At 35.3% G+C, this 26,326-nt stretch overlaps 1 protein-coding gene across 1 annotated transcript; it reads right to left on the bottom strand.

Annotated features, from left to right (window-relative positions):
* Positions 1-121: 121 nt before the first annotated feature.
* LOC137063256 (polycystin-1-like protein 1) lies at positions 122-25,722 on the bottom strand. The gene is made up of 50 exons (XM_067434300.1): positions 25,713-25,722; positions 24,924-25,121; positions 24,669-24,837; positions 24,305-24,544; positions 23,917-24,049; positions 22,871-23,074; positions 21,569-21,750; positions 21,287-21,490; positions 21,034-21,197; positions 20,523-20,948; positions 19,713-19,784; positions 19,528-19,593; positions 19,245-19,421; positions 19,023-19,100; positions 18,720-18,862; positions 18,475-18,595; positions 18,245-18,368; positions 17,967-18,159; positions 17,828-17,884; positions 17,459-17,677; positions 16,162-16,407; positions 15,959-16,075; positions 15,727-15,875; positions 15,548-15,648; positions 15,016-15,211; positions 14,400-14,607; positions 14,185-14,291; positions 13,837-14,053; positions 10,427-10,600; positions 10,192-10,311; positions 9,972-10,038; positions 9,793-9,833; positions 9,530-9,677; positions 8,809-8,941; positions 8,602-8,686; positions 7,271-7,432; positions 6,352-6,470; positions 6,152-6,262; positions 5,905-6,028; positions 5,725-5,808; positions 5,063-5,187; positions 4,733-4,967; positions 2,986-3,087; positions 2,754-2,894; positions 2,242-2,376; positions 1,927-2,139; positions 1,621-1,782; positions 1,342-1,509; positions 916-1,034; positions 122-814 (listed from the first exon to the last, which is right to left on the bottom strand). The coding sequence occupies exons 1-50, from the start codon at positions 25,720-25,722 to the stop codon at positions 355-357; spliced, it is 7,749 nt and encodes a 2,582-aa protein (XP_067290401.1). The 3' UTR covers positions 122-354.
* Between the last annotated feature and the right edge of the window lie 604 nt (positions 25,723-26,326).

The following is a 26,326-nucleotide window of genomic DNA, read 5'->3' on the forward strand; positions in this document are numbered from 1 at the left end:
CTAGACATGTAAAAGTTTTATTTATTAAAATTGAATATATGTAGAAATTAAAATTGGCAAAAGAAAGTCTGATTTGTTTATCTTAGAGAAATAAAATAAATAGACTGGTAGGTCAGGAAATTTGAAAATGATTAAACTATTTAAATAACAGTTAACAAGCCATATCTTTGTTGTAGAAGTGATTTATGCATTCAACTTCAAATCAAATATTAAGTTGAGGTATGACAGTTTAAACAAAGTTGTTCAAATAACAAAACATGAAAGTTTTAATAAAGTAACCAATGAACATTCTAAAAACCTGTTGGTCTTGAAAATGCTTGAGTGCAAACTGAACAGGTCTTTTTTTTTCTTGTATTACACACATTGTTCAATGTACCCTGGAATAACCGTTTGTTCTTCTATAGGAATGTCCATTCCCTCACTGGGTAATGCTTTAAACACACATGACTGTCCATCTTCATTGGCACGGGCTGTATGACCTATGTTCACTTTGCAAGTCGGTGAGGTTAGAACAGTGTGCCTTTTCATTTGTGTGATGATTTGAGTCTCGAGGGCATTATTATGCTCATCTGCCACTCTGCTTGGATCGGGCAGCATTGCTGATTTAGAGGACACTATGCTCTTCCGCTCAGCTGGTGCACAATGGATCTGCTTGCCTGAAGAAAGAATTTGTGCCCGTCCACTCTCTTCTAACTCTCTGACAGGATCTCTGAGGTGGTTTTTGAAATTTCTCAGCCCTCTTGAAAGGCTCTTCTCCTGCGTTCTTCCTTTGCCTTCTTGTAAGTACTTATACATACTCTGTTCGAGTGGTAATCTTGAAGGGAATTAATATGGGAATTATAGTGTTAGATTTTGACATTCATTTATATTGTATATCAACTCTCTACTGTATTTAACTTATAGAGGCAAGTCTACCTGTGAGTGTTTTCCTTGTATGACAAAAATGAAGCACTGCTCATATCCAGGCATCCTTTGTGTTTCTTCCCCAACCTGTGTGGCTTGCTATTCATACAGTTTCCATCAAAAGTTACACTCTATAAAAAAACAAAAATGTGTATTATATTAAAAAAAATAAAAAATTAAAAAAAATTAAAAAAGATATATATATATATATATATATATATATATATATATATATATATATATATATATATATATATATAAAGCTGCATTTAATAAACATTATACATTTTCTCTTTCAGCTGGTGCTTCAGATGTCATAGCACTTATTACTAATACTGTATACTACATATAACCAAATGTACACATAAGTCGCATACAAATGTGTTTGTACAGTGCAGCGTGAATAATGCGAGTGCTGTGCAAAAGTAAAATAACCACCTCTGAGTCTGAGCAATAAACATGCTCAGAAAATGGGAATGAAAAATTGCTCTGGATTTCAAGTAGATTTTCTTTTGCTGGTGGGGTGTTTTGGAGACTGTCTGACATGGTACAGAGATGAAACCACAGCTCATCCATGAGGTCCTCAAACTCTGCTAAGTAAAAGCTCTGTGGAAAGAAGTGCAAATTTACCTTAAAATGGTTAAAGAAATCTTTACAACGATGCAGATGATAGTATTTACATATTAGAAACAATTAATTATTACAGGGAGTGCTTACATTAGTGTGGGCATGATGGTCAGTTGACTTGTGATTAGCTTTGCCAGTAATGAGTAAAGCCATGTCTTTGACATAATAGACCAGCTCAAAGACAGTAATTAAATGTTTTCTTTTTTTAGTTGCCTTTGTTTGTTTCACAAAAACGATAAGGGTGGCAATTGCCTGAAGAAAAACAAATCAAGTCAATCAGTCTAGGTCTAGGAGGTATAGTTTCAATACAAAAAGTTACACTAAACTGAGATATAACTGCTCTCTAATATACACTGTGTATCATACATAATACATATTTGATATTCTAATACATACCATAGCATTCAATGGAATCATAGTGCAAAATATAGCTCCAGAATAAAGTGTTGATGGAACATGGGATTGGAGGTAAATGTCATTGAAGTGGCTCAAGCAAAAGAAACGAGTGAAGAGCAAATGAGCAGATCTAGTGATACCATTAAATTGGAATGAATAAAAGACCAAGTTGCGGAGACCAGAGAGGGCCACTGTGACAATAACACCAGGTGCCTAAATAGAAATGAAGAAAATTATTTAATGGAAGTTGCCTTAGGTTACATTAATGGGGTGAACTGATTTTAACATATTGTGTTATGTAAATCAATAGGCTACCAGTAACCAAAGCAGGTTAGAGAAGATCACATTCCAAGAAGACACAGCTGCTGCTACTGCTTTGTTTAGCGGTAGTAGGGACACACATTTCAGAAGAAGCAAGTTTACAACACCACCAAGGACTGATTGAGAAAGCTGTGAATGATAAATGTTCATAATTATATCTGTTCAGCAGTGAATACCATATTGCTAAATTCAGAATGCTTTCAAGAAGTCTGAACAAACTTAATTCACTTTGAGCTATGTAACTGCATGCAGTCCCAGTATTTCAGTATTTTTTCTTGAAATGTTCATCTGCAGTTGATTCGCATTATAGCATCTTCTCATAGTGGGATAATATATACCGTATATATATATATATATATATATATATATATATATATATATATATATATATATATATATATATATATATATATATATATATATATACACACACACACACACACACACACACACACACACACACACGCACTGTAATTAGTATAATGAATTAAACTGCTTTTTCCTACCTGCTCACAAAAGAAGATGGGGCTTAGAGCAGCCCGTATTTTGAAATCCCCGTTCTGCAGGAAGTCAATCATCTCGGTTTTTAGCATAAAGGTGTACACAGTGCAGATATAACGTAAAAGGCTGCAGATGATAACTGTCATCTGTGTATATAAAAATACAGTAATTAGCAGAGTAAAGTCATTAAGAAGACAGTATAATATCAAAATTCATGTTTAGACAGTGTAATGTCACCTCTAGCCAGCTCCAAATGTTTCTCCAGTAAAGCCATCCCCTTTGAGTCATAACATATATTTGCCAATACATATGAAGCAGGATGAATACAAAAAAAAGAAGCTAGAAGTAAAATGACACAGAGGGAAAAATTAAATATACTCACAATATAATATAGACTATTTAAATAAATAAAAAATCTGACTCAATGCAATAATAATTAATATAATACAATTCCCGGTCAACAAAAGTCACTGTTTGGATTCAAATAGACATACATTTAAGAGTATGTCTGGATCATTATTGCAGAGATTATTGCTTCTAGCATGTTATATTTTCATTCCAGGATGAAAATGTCAAGATGTGTCAGGCTCAAATTGTGAAAGAATAGTTGAGACGGAGCATGAAGAGTTATGAAGAAGTCCTGACCTTAAATTTACTAAAAGTTTTTGGGATGTGCTAGAGGAGACTTTAAAGAGTGATTGACTCTTGCATTGTCAATACAAGACCTTAACCAAAAATCGATGCACCTTTAGTCGGAAATAAATGTTATGATGTTATTTCCAAGTTTTGGAAGGACTTGTATTGACAAAGTAAGAGTCGAGCACTCTCACTCTCACTCAAGCTATTAGTTATTAGACACTCAATTAGTTAATAGTTAATTAGGATATATATATATATATATATATATATATATATATATATATATATATATATATATATATATATATATATATATCCTTATTAAATTTGTAATCAAAGAATGAATCAATATTTATCCTCCTATATTATTATAATGATTTAATTATCATTACCAATTATGATATTATTTAATCAAGAGAACCACTTGTTTCCTTAGATATGTTTTCTAAAGCTTGTATTTGGTCTCTGACTTTGGATTTTGGAGGTATCACACACCCCTAACATGCCAGAAGAGCAGTAACAGTCCTTACTCACTTAGCATGGCTTCCAGATATGAAATATGGATTTGTCTTTCATTTTATATAATATTTTATTAATTTTATAATATTTCCTTTTACTGAAACACTAAAGAATCGTATGAATATTGCCTGTACTATTGTCTCTACCTCTTACTAAGAGAAAACATGTTATCAGTATGTTTTGAAAACTTTCTGGTCAGAACTGGAGCTTAGACACAGTTTCTCCAAGGTTGGAGTTGAGAATGTATGTGTGCAGTATTATGTGTTACAGATCAGTATTGGAGGTGGATTATGGGCATCCTAAGAGATGTTGTTCTGGACAAGCTGGCACCTGCTCCAGATCTAGAAGGTCACTACATGCCTAATTCCGGCGTGAAAGCGTCAACAAGTGATCTATGGACACGTGCATCTGATTAACTCATAATGTGTGGAAATTTACCATGACTGTCTATTTTCTCATAGCCAATCAGAATCATTCAACTTGCTGTAATGACGTGGCTAGACCTTGAAAAGAGTATAACTGTTGATAAATTGTATGTACGAGATCGGGTAGAGAGGGAGCGCAGCCTACAAGCACCTGTAAGTCCTGAAGCTGGCTTCTGCTGTTGAAACTGCAAACTATTCTTCAGTAAATTTCTCTTTAATTAAATGCACTCTTGACTGTTGGTCTTCATTCTTCATTACTGGTCCTGGGTCCTAACTGTCACCCTAACAGTATCATATTTTGCATACAGTATATTGGATACTCACAATCAATAACGATATCACATTTACCCTCCACATTAAACTTAACTGATCATGTGTCTGGGATGTAATATGATGCTCACCTCACAGGTCATAACACTGTAGTCAAGGACAGTTGGGAAATGGTAGAGTCTAGTGGACTGAACACTTGCTGAGGGCATCAGAGCGCCTGTTGAGGTTTGCTCTACTAGAATGGTGACTGATGTGAAGAGGTTATAGGGCCCGTTGTACAAGATAAATTGGACCATCATAATTTGGGTGAATGGTGTCATCCAGCTTGTATCCAGAAGCTTTTTAATTGACTTGATTGCTTGGAACCTATTTTAGCAATGCAATACATATTCTTTATTTAAAAGGTTATAAATATATTACAGATACTTTTTCACATAAAAGATTAATAATTAGCAGTTTACCTTGTTTTTCCCAGATTCACACTCACTCTTTCTCCCTCATAACACCCAAGTTTCCCACAAAGTGAGTGTCTCACAGACTGGTTGTCAGAGGAATTTATATTGTTCTTTTCCAACAAATTCAAAATCTGGTCATAGAGAAAGCACACTGGAATAATTAAGATGTTTTCAAAAATAAAGCTCATGATACATGGGGCAACTTTTTGAGCAACTTGCTCAAAAAGTTGCCCGTGTATCATCAAGTTTTTTTATTTACAATTTTTTAAAATTTGTAATCATTTACATATATATTTATACCTAACAAAACTCTGTTCTGAATATATTTTAAAATATAATTTATTTGTGTCGTGGCAAAGCTGAATTTTCAGTATCATTAGGCCAATCTTCGGTGTCATGTGACACTGAAGACTGTAATAATGCTGAAAATTCAGCTTTCCATTACATGATTAAATGAATGCATTCAAATAGAAAACCGTTCTTATATTGTAATAATATTTCATAATATCATCAAATAAATGCAACCTTTTTAAACAATGAGCATTGTAAGACTTCTCAAATCAGAAAATCTTAATTCAAACGATTGATCTGCAGTGTATGTCAAATGTCATGTGTATAATCTAATGTGTCTTTAGCTTTAAAGAAATAATGTTGTATTTGTGATTTACCTGGCATGATGTGTTATATGTGCTCTTGATCTTTCTAATGACTGGACTCCCAATAAGAGAGAAATCACCTCTGAAATCTCCTGTCTGTTAAAGCAACACATTGTTAGCATGCATTTTTTTGTCAATTCACTTAAAAAGGTTCGTACTGCAACAGATGTCAAATAAATCATTAAAATGTACTTCATTTTGTATTCCTTTATCATGGCGGTTGGCATTGTCGTATAGTCTCTCTATGAATGTGGTTGTTGTCCATTTCCACCAATCGTCATGCTTTTGGATGGAGTAAAAAGAATTTTGCAGACTCCTGTTTATAAAAAAAACATTATAACATTATATATATATATATATATATATATATGAAAATAATGTTAGCACTCACACATAATCATCTCAAGTAATGTGGTTATTTGAGAATGTCTTCATTTACTTTGTGAAATGAGTTTTGATAGCCTGATTCAAATGGTACTTGTCATTGGCAGACTTTCCATAAGTCACAAACAGGATCGTCGATAGCATGATTAGGTATAACATCAAATCCCTGTTGAAGCAAAAGTGTATTTAGGGGGTTTGAAGGTAGATTGAGTTATAAGAAATAATTAAGAATTGAGGTTGAACAAATTGTAAGACCTTGTGGTTTTGTAAAGGAGAGTCTGTTTCTTGATCTGGCCTCTCACACACTTCAACTCTTTTGAATTCGGTGGCCGCACTAGACGCAGATACCTGGCTCTCTGACGGGCAGCGAGCACCTGATCATCAAACAGAATGCAGAGTAAATGTAAACTTGATTATTATCCAATCTTAAGTTCTGTTGCAATTCCTCTAAATCAGTGGTTCTCAACCAGGGGGCCTCAGCAAACTTCAAAGGTAGCCTCAAGATGACTTGAATGAACTTATTTAAATTAAGACACAACAAACATTAAAATAAGCCAAATAATAATTTTATTGAATGGTTAATTCACTTCCTCATTTTGTTTCCTGGATACTGTATATAAGGAAGCGTGTTTGTGGCATTGCTAAACCTGGAAAAGTCATGTAAATTAAAATCTTATAACCTTTTTATAATGAATATAAATATTTTTATGGAGTTTTGGTTCCTTGCCACTGTCGCCTTTGGATGGCTTGCTCAGTTGGGGACACTAAAATTTCGATCTAAGTTTTCAACTAAATATCCAAATAAAATTAATAACTAAATTAACTATATCAACTATATCACTGATCTGCCCACATTGTCACTATATGATAAATAGAAATGAGCTGATGACATCACCGTTTTCTGAAGAAGCGACTGTACAGCCGAATCAAATTGTTTTGCAATATTTTCCTGTTTAACACTGTGAAACTGCTTTGAAACAATCATCATTGTAAACGCACTGTATAATTAAATAAACTTGACTTGACTTGACTATGCTGACCTCTAAAATAGTTGATCAGGAAGAAATTGTGAATAAAAAATAAAAATCCTTCAAAAGTCATTGGGCCCTGGAGACAAAAATGTTGAGAACCACTGCTCTATCAGTGTGATAAAAACATGTTTATATGATTTTACCTTTTCAAAATGGGCCTGCTGGTATTTGCTAACTAAGACTGTCTCAATGTTTTGGTCCCCGTGTTTCATTAACTCAGTGACAGGCTCGGTTACACTTAGACTGTGAAACCAGTTCGGCCTCTTTCGATGAAGCAGTGACACTGTGGTAGCAATTATGAGTATCTGTATGAGGAAATAAAAATGTAAAACTTAGATAAAATAGATTTTCAAGGGCGTATTCAGACCCATAGATTGTTTGCTTTGTTCCGAAACAGGGACTTAAATGTTGCATTTTCTTCTTCAAAGATTCACTTCCAAAAGGCATTATTTCAAAGCATACCAAAATGTGTTTATTCAAGTCACATTTGAGTAAAGTTGCCCTCTTATTGGTCAGAATTTCCTCTGCGTCATCCATCTACATGGATTGACAAGTTCGCTTTATGAGCTGATTGTGGCTTTATCTGTAGCTCTTGTGACATGCAAACACTTATATCAATGTAGAATGATAATATATTTACGCAGTTAGAGCGGGTATCGAAGCTGTCAGGACAACATTCTTGCAATGCATGGAGAAAAGTAATGACACTTAATTTTAAGGCCCTATTTTAGCGATCTGAGCACATGGTCTGAAGCGCATGGCACAGGTACACTTAAGGTGTGTCCGAATCCATTTTTGCTAGTTTAACAATGGATTGGCAATTAACCAATCAGAAAGTCTCATCTAGCCGTTAAAAGCTAGTTGCGCTTGCACCATGGCGGATTCGCTATTTACACTGTGGAATTTGTAAGCTGGAAGACTGAACTCTTCTCCAAAGAGGAATCCTCAAAATATCAACACCCACACCAACAATGCACCTGAACACACCTTTTTTCAGACCAGCACACCCATAGGTGAACAGATGGGTGCGAGTGCATTTGCTATTTAAACATGGCCCTGGAAATGACAACTGGATTGGGCCTGATGTTGCATTGCCCAAAGGGTTGCTCTTTTGGTTTTCAGATAACACATTTCACGTTATGAATTATGAGGTTCGGATTGCTTTCTCACCTTAACTGCACCACTCCAGAGTTTTTTTTTTCAATCAGGCCTAGACCACATTGTTTGGTTGAGTGATTGTTTTGGTGCAGATCTGAGCGCGATTGCAGTGTTCATATTTGCCTAAACGAACTGAACTAAGGAAGAAAACACACCAGGTTCCAAAACAAATGCTCTGAATGAGCAAGGTGTGAATCCAAGATCCAAGAACAGAACTTGGGTCAAATATAAAATTGAAACCATGTACATCCATCTTGATGGATGACGCCAGGGGCAGTTCTAGGATTTGTGTGTGTGCGAGATCAAGATGATTTACCATTGCTGGATGCAGAACAAAGCCACAGAAGACCAGAGAAAAGAACACGGAATGAGCCCACAGAAGAGTCTTTGTTTTGCTGAACCTGTATGGTAATACATTTAAATCCTAATTTTCATATATTTGGGAAACAAATATTGTGACGAAGACACTTTTCAAGTAAAATTCAAGCTCCAAAAGAATATAGTAGTACAAAGGATCACCCACTTTACTCCAAGAGTTCCCGTGATGACGACGCATGTAATAGAGAGAGTCAAGCAGAGGGTCCAGCCCACATAATAACACCACGATTGAAGACTTCGGATTATACCACCACAAACCTGCTGCTTCTCTAGGATGTCTGTGTACAAAGACACTGTGTAAATAAGAAAATATTTTACCCTGCAATACCATTCAAAAGTTTGGGGTCTGATTTTTGCTAGGAGTTTTTAATGTGTTAGAAAGATGTCTCTTATACTCACCAAAGGCTGCATTTATTTAATCAAGAATATAGTAAAAACAGCAATATTGTGAAATATTATTATTTATTATATATTTATAAAAATATATATTTTATATATTAAAAATAATGCCATATATTTTTTTTATTCCAGTGATGGAAAAGTTGAATTTTCAGCATAATTTCACCCATCTTCATTCGGAAATCATTCAAATATGCTGATTTGCTGCTCAATAAACATTTATTATTATCAATGTTTAAAACAGTTGTGCTGCTTACTAATACTAAATGTATATACTAAAACTATAAAAAAAATTAATTAGAACTATATATATATATATATATATATATATATATATATATATATATATATATATATATATATATATATATATATATATATATATAATTTATTAAAAATATAAATATCATAGTATAGTAAAATATTATATGTTATATACTTACATTTTTATCATAATATTTACAAACCTGCAGAGTGTGATTTTAAATCAGTCTTATTCCATTTGCATTTATCATGTGATCTGTTGTTGACATCAGGCATGGAGTCTTCCACAGTCTCCAGAATGCTGTCAGGGTCCTCTTGCAGTTTTGACGTAGATAAATCCTGAGTGCCATGCTGCAAGACACCATTTGCATTGTCTTTAGTAATGTAGACTAAAATTATTTAAGTAAAGCATATTCAGCTGAGCCTATAAAGCATAACGCATATTTTAATTTTCCGTACATCATACCTTATACTCTTTTGTCCAAGAGCTGTGAGTCCAGTGGGAAACTGTATTCCAGGACACATAAGATTCAAATGTACAATCATTCATTAGAAGTGCATCATGGTGATTTGTGAAAGACAAACCAACAGAAAGTGTCTATTAAAATTATTTTGAATAATGAGTGAAGTGACATTATAACATACCTTCTACAGAATAGACATCAGGCACCTTGACCGTATACTGCTCTCCAGACACACTATGGGCCATGGTCTAAAACAGATACAGGGAAATCAGTAGAATATAAAAACAGTTAGTAATATGTAATAAATATATTTGTCTGAATTAATGCCTCCAGTAGTTTCACATTTTAACTGTGGCAAGAAGAAACTGGAGGACAATTTCAGGCAGCCTGGGATTTCTGACCTTACTGACACGGAACACCAGGGACACCAGACCCCCCACCGGCATCACAGCAAGAACACTGAAAAGGCCTGTCACCATGGAAACCGGTGAAACATCAATAAGGCCCATCTCTAAAAAGCACTGCCCATTGGTGTACAGAAAAAAAGACAAGTCTCAATATTGTGAAAATCAAATACAAAAATCACACATACGTTGACAGTATTTGTGGACAAGTATTGATTTCTGTGCGGAACACCTGTTCTTCCAAAAGATTTATGAGCACTGCGCTGACACACATGTAGCCCTGCAGGAGCAGCAGACACACACTCCAACGCTGAGTGTGCGTGTGAGAACTGAATGATGGACGGCTGAACACAGACAGCCACGGGTGAAAATCCTCCAGGTATTTTGTGAGTTTTAAATATAGAAACTTTCTCGAATACATAGGGAAAAAGACAAGACAAGACAGTTTTTTGTTGGATTGTATTGATGTGTATGTGTTAATATGTATTCATACATATTTAAAGAAAAAACAGTATCATCATTTGAAGTGGTTATGACAAATTGTATAATTAATGAATCATGTGTTTGTATTGTGGCAACAACAAAAAATCCCACACTATATTTAGATTTTCTAGATTATATATTTTCTAGATTTGTATCTTTTTTATATTATATTATATTATATTATATTATATTATATTATATTATATTATATTATATTATATTATATTATATTATATTAATTATATTATATTAATTATATTATTGGACAGCATTCATCATAACATTATAATAAAAGTAAGGAGAAAACAAAATAATAGCATAAATATAGGTTCACACATCCCTTGCTCTACATTTACCCATATACAAAGAGTGTGTGAGCAAACAGCATTTTAAAATGGATGCTGATGATACTGTTATTGTTAGTTTGCTGAGTAAGGATGGGAATTGATATGGTCCAGTGGTGAATGAATTTATGACATGGTGTGACTGTGCCTTTTTGCAAGTAAACATAAAAAAGAGCAGAGCTATGGTAATTGATGTAAGATCTAGTGCTTTGCCTCCTCAACCAACTAAAGTGAATAGTCAAATGGTGGAATGGTGGAATGGTGGAATGGGCAAGCAGTTACAAGAACCCTAATAAGTTGTGTTTCAATACTTATGTTGAAGCAGTATGTAAAAAAGGCCAGCATTAGTCTTCTCTGGAGTCTCTCTGCGTTTAATATAAATAGGACCCTTATGTACTATAAAACTTTGAGTCTGAACTTTGCTCCTCTTTATGCTGTTGGCATGGTAATGAAAATGTAAAAAATTCTTGAAACTCTGACATTGAATGACATTGTAAACCAAGGTAGTAGGCATTAGGCAGACCAGGTTATCAAACAGGTTTGATATACACTCGCCTAAAGGATTATTAGGAACACCTGTTCAATTTCTCATTAATGCAATTATCTAATCAACAATTCATATGGCAGTTGCTTTAATGCATTTAGGGGTGTGGTCCTGGTCAAGACAATCTCCTGAACTCTAAACTAACTGTCAGAATGGGAAAGAAAAGTGATCTAAGCAATTTTAAGCGTGGCATGGTTGTTGGTGCCAGACGGGCCGGTCTGAGTATTTCACAATCTGCTCAGTTACTGGGATTTTCACACACAACCATTTCTAGGGTTTACAAAGAATGGTGTGAAAAGGGAAAAACATCCAGTATGCGGCAGTCCTGTGGGTGAAAATGCCTTGTTGATGCTAGAGGTCAGAGGAGAATGGGCTGACTGATTCAAGCTGATAGAAGAGCAACTTTGACTTAAATACCCACTCGTTACAACCGAGGTATGCAGCAAAGCATTTGTGAAGCCACAACACACACAACCTTGAGACGGATGGGCTACAAGAGCAGAAGACCCTACTCGGAACCACTCATCTCCACTACAAATAGGAATAAGAGTCTACATTTTGCACAAGGTCACCAAAATTGGAAAGTTGAAGACCTGAAAAATGTTGCCTGGTCTGATGAGTCTCAATTTCTGTTGAGCCATTCAGAGGGTGGAGTCAGAATTTGGCGTAAACAGAATGAGAACATGGATCCATCATGCCTTGTTATCACTGTGCAGGCTGGTGTTGGTGGTGTAATGGTGTGGGGGATGTTTTATTGACACACTTTAGGCCCCTTAGTGTCAATTGGGCATCGTTTAAATGCCATGGCCTACCTGAGCATTGTTTCTGAACATTTCCATCCCTTTATGACCACCATGTACCCATCCTCTGATGGCAACTTCCAGCAGGATAATGCACCATGTCATAAAGCTTGAATCATTTCAAATTGGTTTATTAAACATGACAATGAGTTCACTGTATTAAAATAGCCCCCACAGCCACCAGATCTCAACCCAATAGAGCATGTTTGGGATGTGGTGGAATGGGAGCTTTTTGCCCAGGATGTGCATCCCACAAATCTCCATCAACTCCAAGATGCTCTCCTATCAATATGGGCCAACATTTCTAAAGAATGCTTTCAGCACCTCGTTGAATCAATGTCACCTAGAATTAAGGCAGTTCTGAAAGCAAAAGGTAGCCTGACAAGCCAGACCCACATCAAGATGTTTGGTCTGGAAACTCACCATTGACAGGGCTCAATCAGAGGGGCGGGATAAACGGTTGTCTTTCAAACTCCCTCTGCACGGCGTGCACACAATTGGATAGCACTACAACCAACCAGAGCAACGAAGGTGAAGCAGAGCTAGTTGACAGATTAAACTTTCGATGTATCCGGTCGGCAAAACTCAGAACACATCTTCCCTTCTTAAGAATGACTTCAGTGCCAATCTTTATTTTCTCAGAGAAAAGCTTAACTCCAAGTCTTCCATAGTCGCAGTCAAAGCTGATTCGAAAGACCGCTATTCGCCAGTTTCTTTGTTTACTAGAAGCACGTGCAACTCGGCCGTCATTATATTAAGCTCCGCCCACCGACTCTATACACGATGTGATTGGCCCGAGAAGAGTTTGGCGTTTACAGCTCAGAAGTGAATTGAGAGATGCTAGACATCACTCGCGGTCAGATTAGATTTGCTGCCGCTAGAGTGCGTCTAGATTTCTAGGCTAGGCAAAAAGGGGTCAACACAGTATTAGTATGATGTTCCTAATAATCCTTTAAGTGAGTGTATTTGTCTTATAGACACTACAGTTATTCTTGCAGATTGTACTCATCCATTGTTCCATGAATTTAAAATGTTTGCTTCTAGTATACATTATAGTACACTGCATGCAGAATTATTAAGCACGTTGATTTTCTGATCATATTTTTTTCAGCACATTTCACCAGTTCCAAACCACATTAATCCTATTAACTTTTAATTTAGTATTTAATCATTTATAAGTGATAAATGATTGTTCATGAAGGCTGGAAATGAAAAACACCATATATTCAGGTGTGCAGACTTATTAGGCAAGTTTTCTTTTACAGAAAAGACATGTTAACTGCGAAAGAATTAAGGTGAAGAATTTAAGTTAAGTCTCCAGCGCCACCATTTTCCAGAACTGCAACCTACCTGGAGTCTCCAGAAGTGCAAGGTGTCAGGATCTCAGAGACATAGGTAAAGAATCCCAAAAAATTACCCACGCTTAATAAGAATCAGAAGTAAAAGTGTTTTAAAATACATGAGGGTTCACCTGTTTAAATGTCAGGCCACATTTAGAAGCAGCTAAACTCCTCTCCACCCTTCCATCTCCCTCATCCACTGCCATCCAACACTGGCCCAGGAAGAACCAGCTGGACCCCTGCACCAGGTCTTTTACCACCACATGGCTCAGGTACCAGCTGGGAGATGAACCTGCATTATCATGCCAAAGGTGCACCTTCCATACTTGACCCAGACTCTCTGGGGTGCTGAAAAATAAATAGTTAAACAAAATTATGATACAAATATTTTTTTAACAAATTAGACATTTAAAGTAGGTTTAAGTTAATGGTTGGCTGTATTGTCTCAATAATGGTAAATGTGTGAAATTAGCATTTACCTCAGAATAAAAGTGTTCCTTGAGTTGCGTGTAAAGAGTTTGGAGTCAGAGCTGCTGAGTTCCCTGGTTTGAGAGACACCAACATCTCCATATAGAACAATGTGAACCTGTCAACATTATACAAAGAAGATTCAGAAATCAACAATAACGAATATAATATTTGCAACTTAAAATATGCATTTACACAGTGCAACAACTGTCACGTTGATTTATACCTTTGCTGTCATTCTGGTTCTAGATCTAAAGCCTGTATCTATGGTGACAGCATAGATGAATCTGTCTGAGGGACTGTTTTCTGGAAGCAGGAATGAGCCTGTAGTTTTCTGTTTGGAAACATCAGCATTCCTACAGAAGACCAACACCACCACATATAGAGCCAGGAATATTACCGACAAAATTATCAGTGTGTAGTTAGTTTTGGAGCTGCAAAACAGGAGAATATGTGTAAGTTTACGTTAAAAGGCAACCATATTTAGATCTGATAAATTTGGAGAGAGGCATTGCAGGTGTACTGGATAAATTGTGAAACATCTGCAGAGTTGAAGCTGCTTATGATGTTCTCATGCGATACTGCGAATGATGCCAGGTGGCTGCAACTGAAAAAAAAGGATAATTTGAAGCATTTTTTTTGTGCATGGGGGCACATAATATTGCCAGAGTAATTAATATTAAAGAATGCTATTAATAATTTATTTGTAACCCATTTGTTACAACCCAATTTGTGCCATTTAAATCCATTACTACAACATTTGAGGTATACAAGATCAAAATACACGAGACTTTATTTTTTTGTCTTACCACTAGATGGAGCATTTATTGTATAATCCATACCTGCAGTAGATCTTGTCTGGAGAAACACCACCATGAGAAAAACAACCCCTGGGTTTCCACTCCTTCACACCATCCCAGGAAAGACATTCCACAGACTCTATGCTAAGTGTGTAGTTCACAGCTCTGGCAATGTACTTGTTACAATGGCGTTTATCATAGTCTGCACTGAGAAGCATCAGATAGACAGCCCCAGTGGCTGGAGATAAAAAAAAATAACAAAAATATATTTTAAAAAATTGAAACCCCAGTAATTAATTATATATATATATATATATATATATATATATATATATATATATATATATATATATATATATATATATATATATATATATATATATATATATATATATATATATATATATACACACAACCACATGTATTTTATATTATATTAATATTGGTAGATAGTTTACCAGTCATAATTATTCTATATAAATAATCTTTTTATTATTTCATTTTTTCACATCTTCAAAAGTTGTCTATTTTGTGTCAAATACAATAATGTATGGACTAAAATGTTCAACCAAACCATGCAAATAGGATTGAGGGAGGAAGATGTGAGCTGTCTGTCCTTTCCAGTGATACATTTTCTGTTCGTTGTACTTATTAGGTGTTGGCTGCTCATACATCCTGTGAACACACATTATATATTTAACATAACGGTTGAGAAGACTGAGTACTATCACTGAAATGCAGTGATGTCGTCACCTAAGCAGCAGCAGGATGGGAAAGGGGCGTTCAGCTGGCCTGTTAAACTGCACAGTGATCTGAAGGGCTCTCTGAAGGGTCTGTGACGTTATGTTGAACTGGTGACTGTTCACCTGACTGTGCAAAAGAGTGAAATCTGTATGTCTGCTCTGCTGGAACAAGCAAAGACACAAATCAGGGTAACCAAATACAGAGGAAAACTATTGTAATCAAATAATAAAAAAATATCTACGCTTCTTTTCTCTTTTCTCTGGAATGCAATGGTAACTGGTGTGGATATATGATGGACTTTGATTTCCTTCCTAGTGGTGCAGTTGTAGAGCCGAATGTCTGCTGTCTCTCCACTGAACTGTAACATCACATTACATTAGAGTGTAATTTGTTTCTCGGGGCAGAGCGTGTTTTCTCAAATTCAGCCATGCATTTATAGTGTACCTGCATGGTTCTGGAGCAGCGGAATGGGCTATGCCTGTACACTGTGAGCCAGGTAATGACGCAAGGCTTGTGCTGGCCATTGCTGCTCCATTGCTGAAATTGCATCCTGAGAAAATCAGTGAGGTGGAACGTAGTGAAGCCAAATGTTTTCGCCATAGAATAAGACTGGCTATTCTTCCGGGCTAACACTTCCATAAAACTAGAATTCACGTTGTACTGCAAGACATTGCTGGATAGCATATAATCCTGCAGACAAAATGTAAAAGGTTAATGTCACAGAATCTCAGGAGAGATCTATTTATCCCACATTGATAATGAAAATAATACTAGAATAGGCTACATTACATTCAAATCTACGGTTTACAACACAGACATAGCTATAATAATCAGATCAAATGAACTGATCACATTATGATTGATTAAACAAAGATGCATCTTAATCTGGACATTTTGAAGGACTTAATCCAGTTAGCAAAAATACGTTCTAAGAACTTTGCTAACATTCCCATTAAGTTATAAAAGCATTATTTCTCAACATTCAAAACATCCATTTTTTATGCCCTCCAAAAATGAGAACCTTATGAAAACATACAATTTTATAATTCTGCAATTATTATGAGAATGTTTCTTTTGAATTAAAACAACCCATTTGCTAGGTTTGTACATTTTCAACCCAACTTGGGTTGTTTTTAACACAGCGTTTTTTAGTGTCTTGCAAATGTCCAACTAAGATGAATGAATCTTAGAGAATCTCAGACGTTCCACGTATGATGTATAAATAATGGTTTTGTGCTAAGGAGTTGAGAACATTATTAAACACCAGACAACTTTGAACAAACATCCGACTAAACTGATAATTCACCCAAAAAGAAAATTCTGTCATCATTTACTCACCCTAAAGTTGTTCCAAACTATGAATTTCTTTGTTCTGCTGAACTCGAGAATATTTAAAGAATGTCGGTAACCAAAAAGTTATACTACGCAAGTCAATGGGGTCCGTCATCTTTAGAATAAAGAAATTCATACACGTTTGGAACAACTTAAGGGTAAGTAAATGATGACAAAATGTTCATTTTTGGGTGAACTATCTATTTAACATTACAGGAAGAACATTTGGTCAACTATGAGAGAATATTGCAAGAAATGCCACAGTTCTGAAAACAGTGCCTATTAGCTGGGAATTCATTCAAATTTTCTGCTGCTTTTCAACTTTTCAAACAGAATCAGCAGGACATGTTAATGTCATGTCATTTTATAAACTAACACATCAACATTACATCAGCGATGCCTCTCTTACCAGTACTAAGTTAGTAACGGTGTAAAGCACTTTGTTTTTAAGCTGGTGTCCTGGTCTGGAAGACAGGACTGGAGCCTCCAACACACCAGACAGAAGCGATACGAGCGCATTCACCGCCCCAATGTCCAGTGTATGACCTGCTGGAGGCTTGGACTCATGTAAGAGGGATGGGAGGTTCTGAACGTGCTGGATTATTTCTTTGGCACTGTGAAATTTCACCTAAAACCAATATTAAATAATCAGCTAAATGTATAAAACAGTAAACTGAAAATAAATCCAAACGTAATAATAATATATATACGTAATAAATTGTTACATTTATATAGCGCTTTTCTAGGCACTCAAAGGCACTACTTGGGTTATACTCACCTGACTAGAGATTCTTATCAAATCAGTCAGCCTGTAAATGATTTCAAATAAATCTCCCTATAAACAAACCAGAAAAAAAAGTTAAATATAGGGGATTTTTTTGCAAATGTTAGTCAGAGAATTTTTGTCTAGTTAAGACCTTGTCGGTGATGGACAGCTGACAGGCCGCTGAAACGAGGGCGGTGCGTGTGAGAGTCAGAAGCTCGACAGAAGCCTCTGGGTCCAGACTCAAGCGGTTCAGCACCGCAGACAAAAGAGAGATGTAGTTGTTGATGTCTAGGTTGCTTCCAATCTTACTTAGACCGGTAAGGTTACCTATTCCATATATGTACCTAGAAAAAGGAATAAATGTCCTTTAAAATCATAAGACAATAAATATGTGAGAATGAATTATTTGAGAATTTTTAGCGTGCGCACAGTTCTTGATCAGGGCTGGGCTGGGAGGATGAGTTTCTCTGAAAGCTTGGACGAACAGTCACTGTCACAGGACATGGTTTGGTCGCTGCTCCAAATCGGTTCTTTATTTCAATATAGACTGTGACTGTGGAAATGAGAATGAGAATAGATGAGATGTGGCTTGTGCGTGAGAGATCATAATAATGTAACCGTGAAATGACCTTGTCGGCTTTATAATGGGTTCTTTGTACCTTTGTAATCGTCATTAGGATCTCCACTAGGAAGACTAAAGTAATGTTGGAAATCCCTGCCTTCATACAGGAGTTTCCTCTCAGTGTTTCCCACACTGAAACTGTACTTATACAAGAGATCCTGATCACAAAAATACAAACACATCAAGATCAGATCAAAGAAAAAATTAATGTTAAATTTGACACCGTTCTTAAAAAATACAAAATATGAATATGTTAAAAGGAGTATAAGGAAAAACCTAAACCTCTTTTCCAGAGGAGCAGAAGACGCTGAAATGAGTGTGGATTTCAGAGCCTGTGTTGGGCTGCACTTGGCAGCTCATTCCCTCTGGAACAGCTTGTGTGTGGAAGAACAGCTGGCTTTTCCCCTGTAGCCGCTCCTCAGAACCTGACAAGGTGAGAAAAAGAGGAGTAAAAAAAATGCAAATAGCATTTGGCCAAACGAAATACAAACATACAATGCATTATTTATTCCTTTGTTGGCTTAATTTTCATTTGTAATAGGAATCTTTATTATGAAATTATACAAAACAAGATGGAAAACTCACTTGCAGATACTTCAAGCAAATAAAGACTCTTTGGTTTAAGCATAAAGGGTTTAAATGTGACTACCGAAGAAGATAATCCTAAAGGAAAAAGTAGACAAAGACAACCAAAGGTTCTTTTTACAATCCATATGTGAAATGAGTCAACTTAGATTTTTAGGAATTCATATGTAATTCAGAATGTTTTGTGGCCTTATAATAAGCACTGTGAGTGCTCTCACATACCTGTGAGAGTGTAAGACTCAAACACAGGCTGATGAATGAGCTGCCTGTCCAGATCCAGCAGGGTCTTCTCAGAAACCGCCGGAGCAAGCAGGTTGGGGTCCACCAGATTATCACCCTCATTGTCATAAGAGTGAGGGAATGATTCTTCATTCCAACTAAATCCCATTGAATTGGTCCCTTTCACACACACACACACGCACAAACACACACACACACAGTTAAACACACTAAAACATTTAAATACTAATCACTATTGCTCTTTTGATGCAGAACATAAAAAAACCTGTAGGTCTTCCGACTGGAACACCAGGATCAGCCTCTTCTATTCCAAAATGATAGTAATCATACTCTAAACAGCACCAGAAATATCATATGAGCATCAGGCATATTATTCAGTACTGTTCACAAAAATTAACATTTTAATTTCAGGAATAGTCCAGAGTTTTGTTTTTCTTAAGAGTAAAATACCTGGTTGGGAGGGACGATCACCTGATATTGCCTCGTAAATGTCCATGTAAAGCATGTCCTTAGTATGCAAGTCTGCAAATGTATTCACAAAGTTATTATTACATTTATTACATTTTATTTTTTCTTTATTCATTGCTATAATATTATTAATAATATAATATAGTAATTATTGTTATTTTTAGTAATAGTAGTAGTAGTACTAATAATAATATTTTATATTATATGGTTATTATTGTTGCTAATATTAATAATAAAACCACTTATAAATCTAATAATAATAATGTAAATTATTATTAATATTAGGTTGCCATAATGTGTTGTGTCAGATAACTGATCTATTAAATGGTATGTTTTGTCTCCACAAATTGCTTTTGCCTTTGGCCGAGCTCATCCTATTGTAAAATTGATTGTTAAATGTTGATCCAAAAACAATCTACCACCAGAGGGCGTCTAATCTCATTTTATTTCAATAGAAATCAGCTCTGTAAAGAACTATTTTTTGATTCAATGCATTAAAACAAAAGCTTTACTATAATAGGAACACTAAAAAATGCTTGGGAAAAAAAAGTGTGGGTCAAAAAAGGACAAACCCAGCAATTGGGTTGTTTTAACCCAGTTAAATGTTTGCTTAAAACAACCCAATCACTGGGTTAAAACAACCCAACTGCTGGCCATTTTCAACCCAACTTGGGTTCTTTTTAACCAAGTATTTTTTTAGAGTGTAATCTAATTCAGGTTTCTAAAAATGTTTACATAAAATCATTATTTGACATGATTCTGACTTAAAGACATGGTTACGATCATTCATACCTGATATCACATCAGTCAATGACACCTTATCTGGGTCTGGTAAAGACCCATGATACTCCCACGGACCCCCAGACGACTCTGTTTCCTCAGGGAAGGAAGGAAAGAGGGGTGGGTGCGATGGTTTGATAGTTAGAAATTCTGCATGGTGGTACATGTTTGCACTGGGACTTTCAATTAGCGTGTTTTCGCTAATGTTATGGTGTTTCATAACATCATCCATCATTGAAGTCAGAGTATCTTGTGTAACTGGGGCTGTAAGGACAATATCTTCAGATAAAAGATAAGGAGCCAGAGATAAGCCTTTATCTGGGACGGAGGGATCAGTAAAATGGGCTGGAGTGTTGGGTGTCACAGCAGGCTGGGAGAACTGTAAGCTCTCCTCCATTTTAGAGGGTAAACCTAGATCCATACTACTGCAGAATGGAACTGAAAGAAAGAACAAGAACAATCAAAAAACACAAGCTAAACTGTCTTGGTCAATATTAGATGAATGTCTTTCAGAATGACTTACCCTCTGTAACAGCTTTGCTTGAAGCATTAACAAGGTAAAGTTTCCAGTGATAGGTGACTTTTTTTGCATTGAAACCACAGTCATCACAGAGAGCAGAGACAGAAAACTGTTCATTGCAGTTCACTGCATTTTCTCTGCAGTCTTTACAAGACATATGAATGTTGCTGCAGAGAATTAAAAATGATGATTCATTACATGCATGATATACACCACACACTATATTGCATTCTTTTTTTATCCTCTTGAATCCCACCTGGCACGTTTTGATGTTACAGTGATGAACATCTCAGATGAAGAAGATTGATGTCCACTGTACACAGTGTGAGTGAATTTAAGCAGGTCAAAGTCAGGTTTCAAGGCAAGAGCGGGAAATGTAAGCACTGCTGAAGTGGACTCAATGTTTCTGTTAAAACAGCTGCTCTCTTCTGTGTTTACTGGCCTGCATGTCCAGCTGTAACTAAAACAAAAAACAAAATTTCAGATGTGATTAATGCAAAAATTATAGAATGTAATCAATAAATATACACCGTCATACCTTAAAGTATTATTGGGGAAATCTGGGTCATGTGATTTTCGCCCATCCAGATTAACAATAACGCCGCTTTGACGATTGATGAAAATATTTGTGGCTTCACTGATGACACTGACAGGATGACTGCGCACCACTTCAATTAAAACACTGTAGTTGCTGTACACCACATTACTGGATACCTGGACCTTTGATGATGACAACAACTCTTGTTAGTATTTTCTCATGTTATTACATTTGGGATGTAACAATATATAGTGTCACAATATATTGCAATATAAAAATGCAACAATATGTATTGTGGATAGTGCCAATCTGTATTGTGTATAGTTCACCCAAAATAAAAATGACTGTGTGGGAACATTTTCTGGTTCACAGTTTAAGTGTCAGTACTACATTAAATTAGCTAAATATAATGTTGAATATAATGTAAGGTAATGCAGTGGGGGAATATTTGTGGTAAATGTCTTGTGTTACCAGTAAAATGTTGCCTACATTATTTTCACTATATCTAGTCAGTGACAGAGTGTCGCATAAAATAATTATAAAGTATTTTTTAGCATCAGAATCATGAATATTTTTATTCTGTTGTCACCATTGTTGTGTATTGGGTTGCCAGCACAAAGTTCAAGCCTATTTATTTCCACCCCACGATGTAATACCAAATTTAGTATTTTATTAAAGTAAGTTCAGTATCGTGATATGTATCGAATCGTGACACAAGGGTATCATATTTCTCTCTCTCTCTCTCTCTCTCTCTCTCTATATATATATATATATATATATATATATATATATATATATATATATATACACATGTCAAGGTGCAAAGGCTGAAAGAAGTGAAAGCTGTTTTTAAGATTAATAATAAATGTTTCTTGAGCACCAAATTAGCATATTAGAATGATTTCTGAAGGATCATGTGATACTGAAGAGTAATGATGCTGACAATTCAGCTTTGCCATCATATAAATAAATTACATTGTAATAGGCTAGACTGTAAAAAAAAATTCAGGTCTTTAATTGAAAATGTTTAAATTGCATCAATTCACAGAAATTCAATTGGGCCAACTGAAAAATTTAGATGTGATCAGTCACTAGAAAATTTTCAATTGGAGATATTTTTTTTCTGTATATATGAAAATAAATGTAATTTTAAATTGTAATATTATTTCACAGTATTACTGTTTAGGCTGTATTTTTTGATCAAATAAATGCAGCTTTGCATGGCGAGCATAACAGACTTAAATGCAGAATTTGAATTATCTGAATCCTAAGCAAAAGAGAAAAGTGACAAAAGGATATTACTTTTGCAATAGCTGTATATGTTCCATAATGTAGGAGGTATTTTGGAAGATCAATATACTGCCGTCCCGTGTCTATGTGTGGGAGGAGTAACTGTTGTCCGCTTGGGTCGTATATAGTCCATCTATACAGGAGACCTCTGGAGACATTACACTGAATCTGAGCCTCAAACGTCACAGCAAGGTGGACATTTTGATACCGCCACACCTGTAAGTATGCAAGAAAAATCTATTTAGTATATACACAGCCAGTCAAGAAGTTTGGAATAATTCTGATTTTTAAGTCTCTTATGCACACACCAATGCATTTATTTGATTTAAAAAAATACAGTAAAACATGCTGTGAAATATTATTCAAATTTAAAATAACATTTTAATAATTTTAATATATCATAAAATGTAATTTATTCATGTGATGGAAAGGTGAATTTACAGCATCATTACTCCCATCAGTGTAACATGATCATTAAAAAAAATGCTCAATTTTGGTGATTAATTATAATTCATGGTTCTTATTATCAGTTTTGAAAACTCTTTTCGCTGCTTAATATTTTTGTGGAAACCAAGATACTTTTTTTAAGAATAAAACGTTTAATGAACAGCATTTATTTGAAATACAAATCTTTACTGTCACTGTTGATCCATTTAATGTGTCCCTGCTAAATAAAAGTATACATTTCTTTATTTTGTTATTTTTTAACCCCAAACGTTTGAATGGTAGTATACACAGGTCCACAAAAATATTAAGCAGTAAAAATGTTTCTTGAACACCAAATCCTCATTTTAGAATGATTTCTGGAGAATCGTGAATACATTACATTTTAAAACATATTAAAGTAGAAAACCTCTATTTTAAACTGTATTAATATTTCACATCTTTATTGTTTTACTGTATTTTTGATCAAATAAATGAAATTAATTATTCCAAACTTTTCACCGGCAAGGTATATATATATATATATATATATATATATATATATATAGATACGTATTTGTTAGTAGTTTAACTTTCTAACTTTTTTCGGTTTGTGATATATAAAGAACTTGTACCTGTATTTTATTTGGGCCCATGTTTTTCACCGGAGGAGGCTGACATGGTTCTTCAACGACAAAGATGTGCCCTGTTAAAGAGGCTGAGCTCACCAAGTTTGACATAATAACCTCTAATATGTACTCTCCAGTTCTATAGAAAAATAAAAAATATATTCACATTAACAATAAGTCAATCAAACTTTTTTTAAACATTAAATGGCTAGGTAATCAACAATTATGACTGAGAACAAGATTGTTACAAGTAATGGTTACAAAATTAAACAAATAAATAAATAATTAAATTATAATTTAAATAATAAGAGAAATAAGGCACTTTTCCAAGCATATAATTCTATTTAAAAAAATCTTTTGAACTTTCTAATCAACAAAAAAATACACTTTCTACCTGTTAAAGACATGATGCACAGTGCTTGATCCATCTAGCTCTGTTCCATCTCCAAAATTCCAAAGATACGAGACATCAGTACCTGAGCTGATCCGGCAGGTGAAGTTTACAGAACGGTTTGATAAAACTGAGGGACTATACAGAAGCCTGTTGGCCTGCACAGCTCTCTGAATCACAACAGGATAAACATCTGAGCTGATGGATGTGAGACCATTAGACACACTGACAGTGACATTGTATCTGCAAAGACAGAGAGACAAACAAATAGACAATTATTGCTTCAGTAAAATCTGTATAAAACTTTTTTTTGTAACTAAAAATATCTTTAGATTGTCTACATGAAAATAAATGAATCAAAAAGCACTTGTCTGGGAGGCGATATCTCTTTTTGAAGATTCTGGATGTTGTTTTTATTTCTGGTCCATCCCCAAATCTCCAATAAAAGTTAAGAGGATCAGGCGCTTCTGTTACTGCTACAAATTTGATGTCTGTCTGTGTTGCATATGCCCGTTTGTCAGAAAAAATCCAAACAGCTGGAAAACACACATACAAAGCAGAAAAATATAAAATAGTGTTGATAAGTTAGGTAGTAACTTTTCGTTATGAATGGGGCTCACACCTCGCTTGTGACTGTCTGTGGATTTGGTTGAGGCTTTATCCTGCTGCTTGTCCTCTGTATCTGTGGGCAGAAGGGCACAGGATGGGATATCCTGATTTATCTTGGACAACATGAGATTCAAGTAGTCGGTCCCAGAGGGACATGCTCTAATCTGCCAGCTGGTAAAATGAGTGTAGATACTGTTCATCAAGGTCACATCTAAAAACACAAAGACATATGGTGGTTTACAAAAGCTTATTCTGTTTCATTCTTCTCATGTATTTGTAGCTCTGTAGTTCTGTCCATTAAACATACTCAAATGGTACAATCCAGCAGAAGGTAATATTGCAGCTATGTAGCAGGTGAAGTATCCATTAGCCGTAAGAGACATATTATGCAAACCCTGAGGACCAGAGTTCCCATTAAAAGTAATGAAAACCGTGGAAATGTTTTGTTTGGTCAGATCCGGTATGCCTGGAAATATAATAAAAGGGATTACATTGCATTGTTTAGATGATTTTTGTTTAATACGTTTAATTAAGCACAATTGAATTACAAGCGACTAAAATTGCACAAGGGTTGCTATGGCAAGGCTGACAATAACCTGAGACTTCCAGGAGGAGGGGCTTTCCAATCTGCACTCTGTCAGTCAAAGCAGCAACAGTGGCATCATGAACAGAAGGCCCTCTGCTGCTGTACACTGCCAACCAGCCCGTCTCATTCCCATAAGGGGCAAACTCAGAGGAGAAGCATCTGCAGGCAAGTAAAAACCAGACCTGATTCTCAAAACACCAAAACACTCAAACTTACCTGCAGGCATCGACTCAATGAGTAAGGAGTCAAACTCACAATCAAAATAATCTGCACCCTAAAAAATGCTAGGTTGTTTCGAACCATTTTTGAATCAAAAATGGACAAAACCCAACCATTACAAAAAACAAAACAAAAATTAGACCAAGAGTTGGGTTTGTCCATATTTGGCTCAAACAAAGGTTTAAATAACCTAGCAATTTTGCATAAGATGCTGACATACATTCAATAAATCATATATTTTCTTGGATGGTCCGTAATATATTCTAAAATATGTTTGGTTGTTTTAACACAAATTTGGGTCAAATATGGACAAACCCAGCCGTTGCGGTACATTTTTCAATTACATTTTTATCCCAACAGGTTTGTCCAAACTCAGCATTTTCTTTAGATGCAATATATGAAAGTAAAATTCTCTTGAATGTTTTGTGATAAACTGATATACAGTAAGAGAATAGCATCACAGAGATTGCTGATTTCTGATTATAGATTTGCCTTATTGTTTTGCCCACATATTCTTTCACTGCTGTTTAACAATAAAAGATATAGTGCAACACAACATTTCAAGCAAGTATCTTTACAATAAATACAAGTGAATGAAATCAGTCCAATCA

This window comes from Pseudorasbora parva, chromosome 24, assembly GCF_024679245.1.
Source record: "Pseudorasbora parva isolate DD20220531a chromosome 24, ASM2467924v1, whole genome shotgun sequence".
NCBI classification, from domain to species: Eukaryota; Metazoa; Chordata; class Actinopteri; order Cypriniformes; family Gobionidae; genus Pseudorasbora; species Pseudorasbora parva.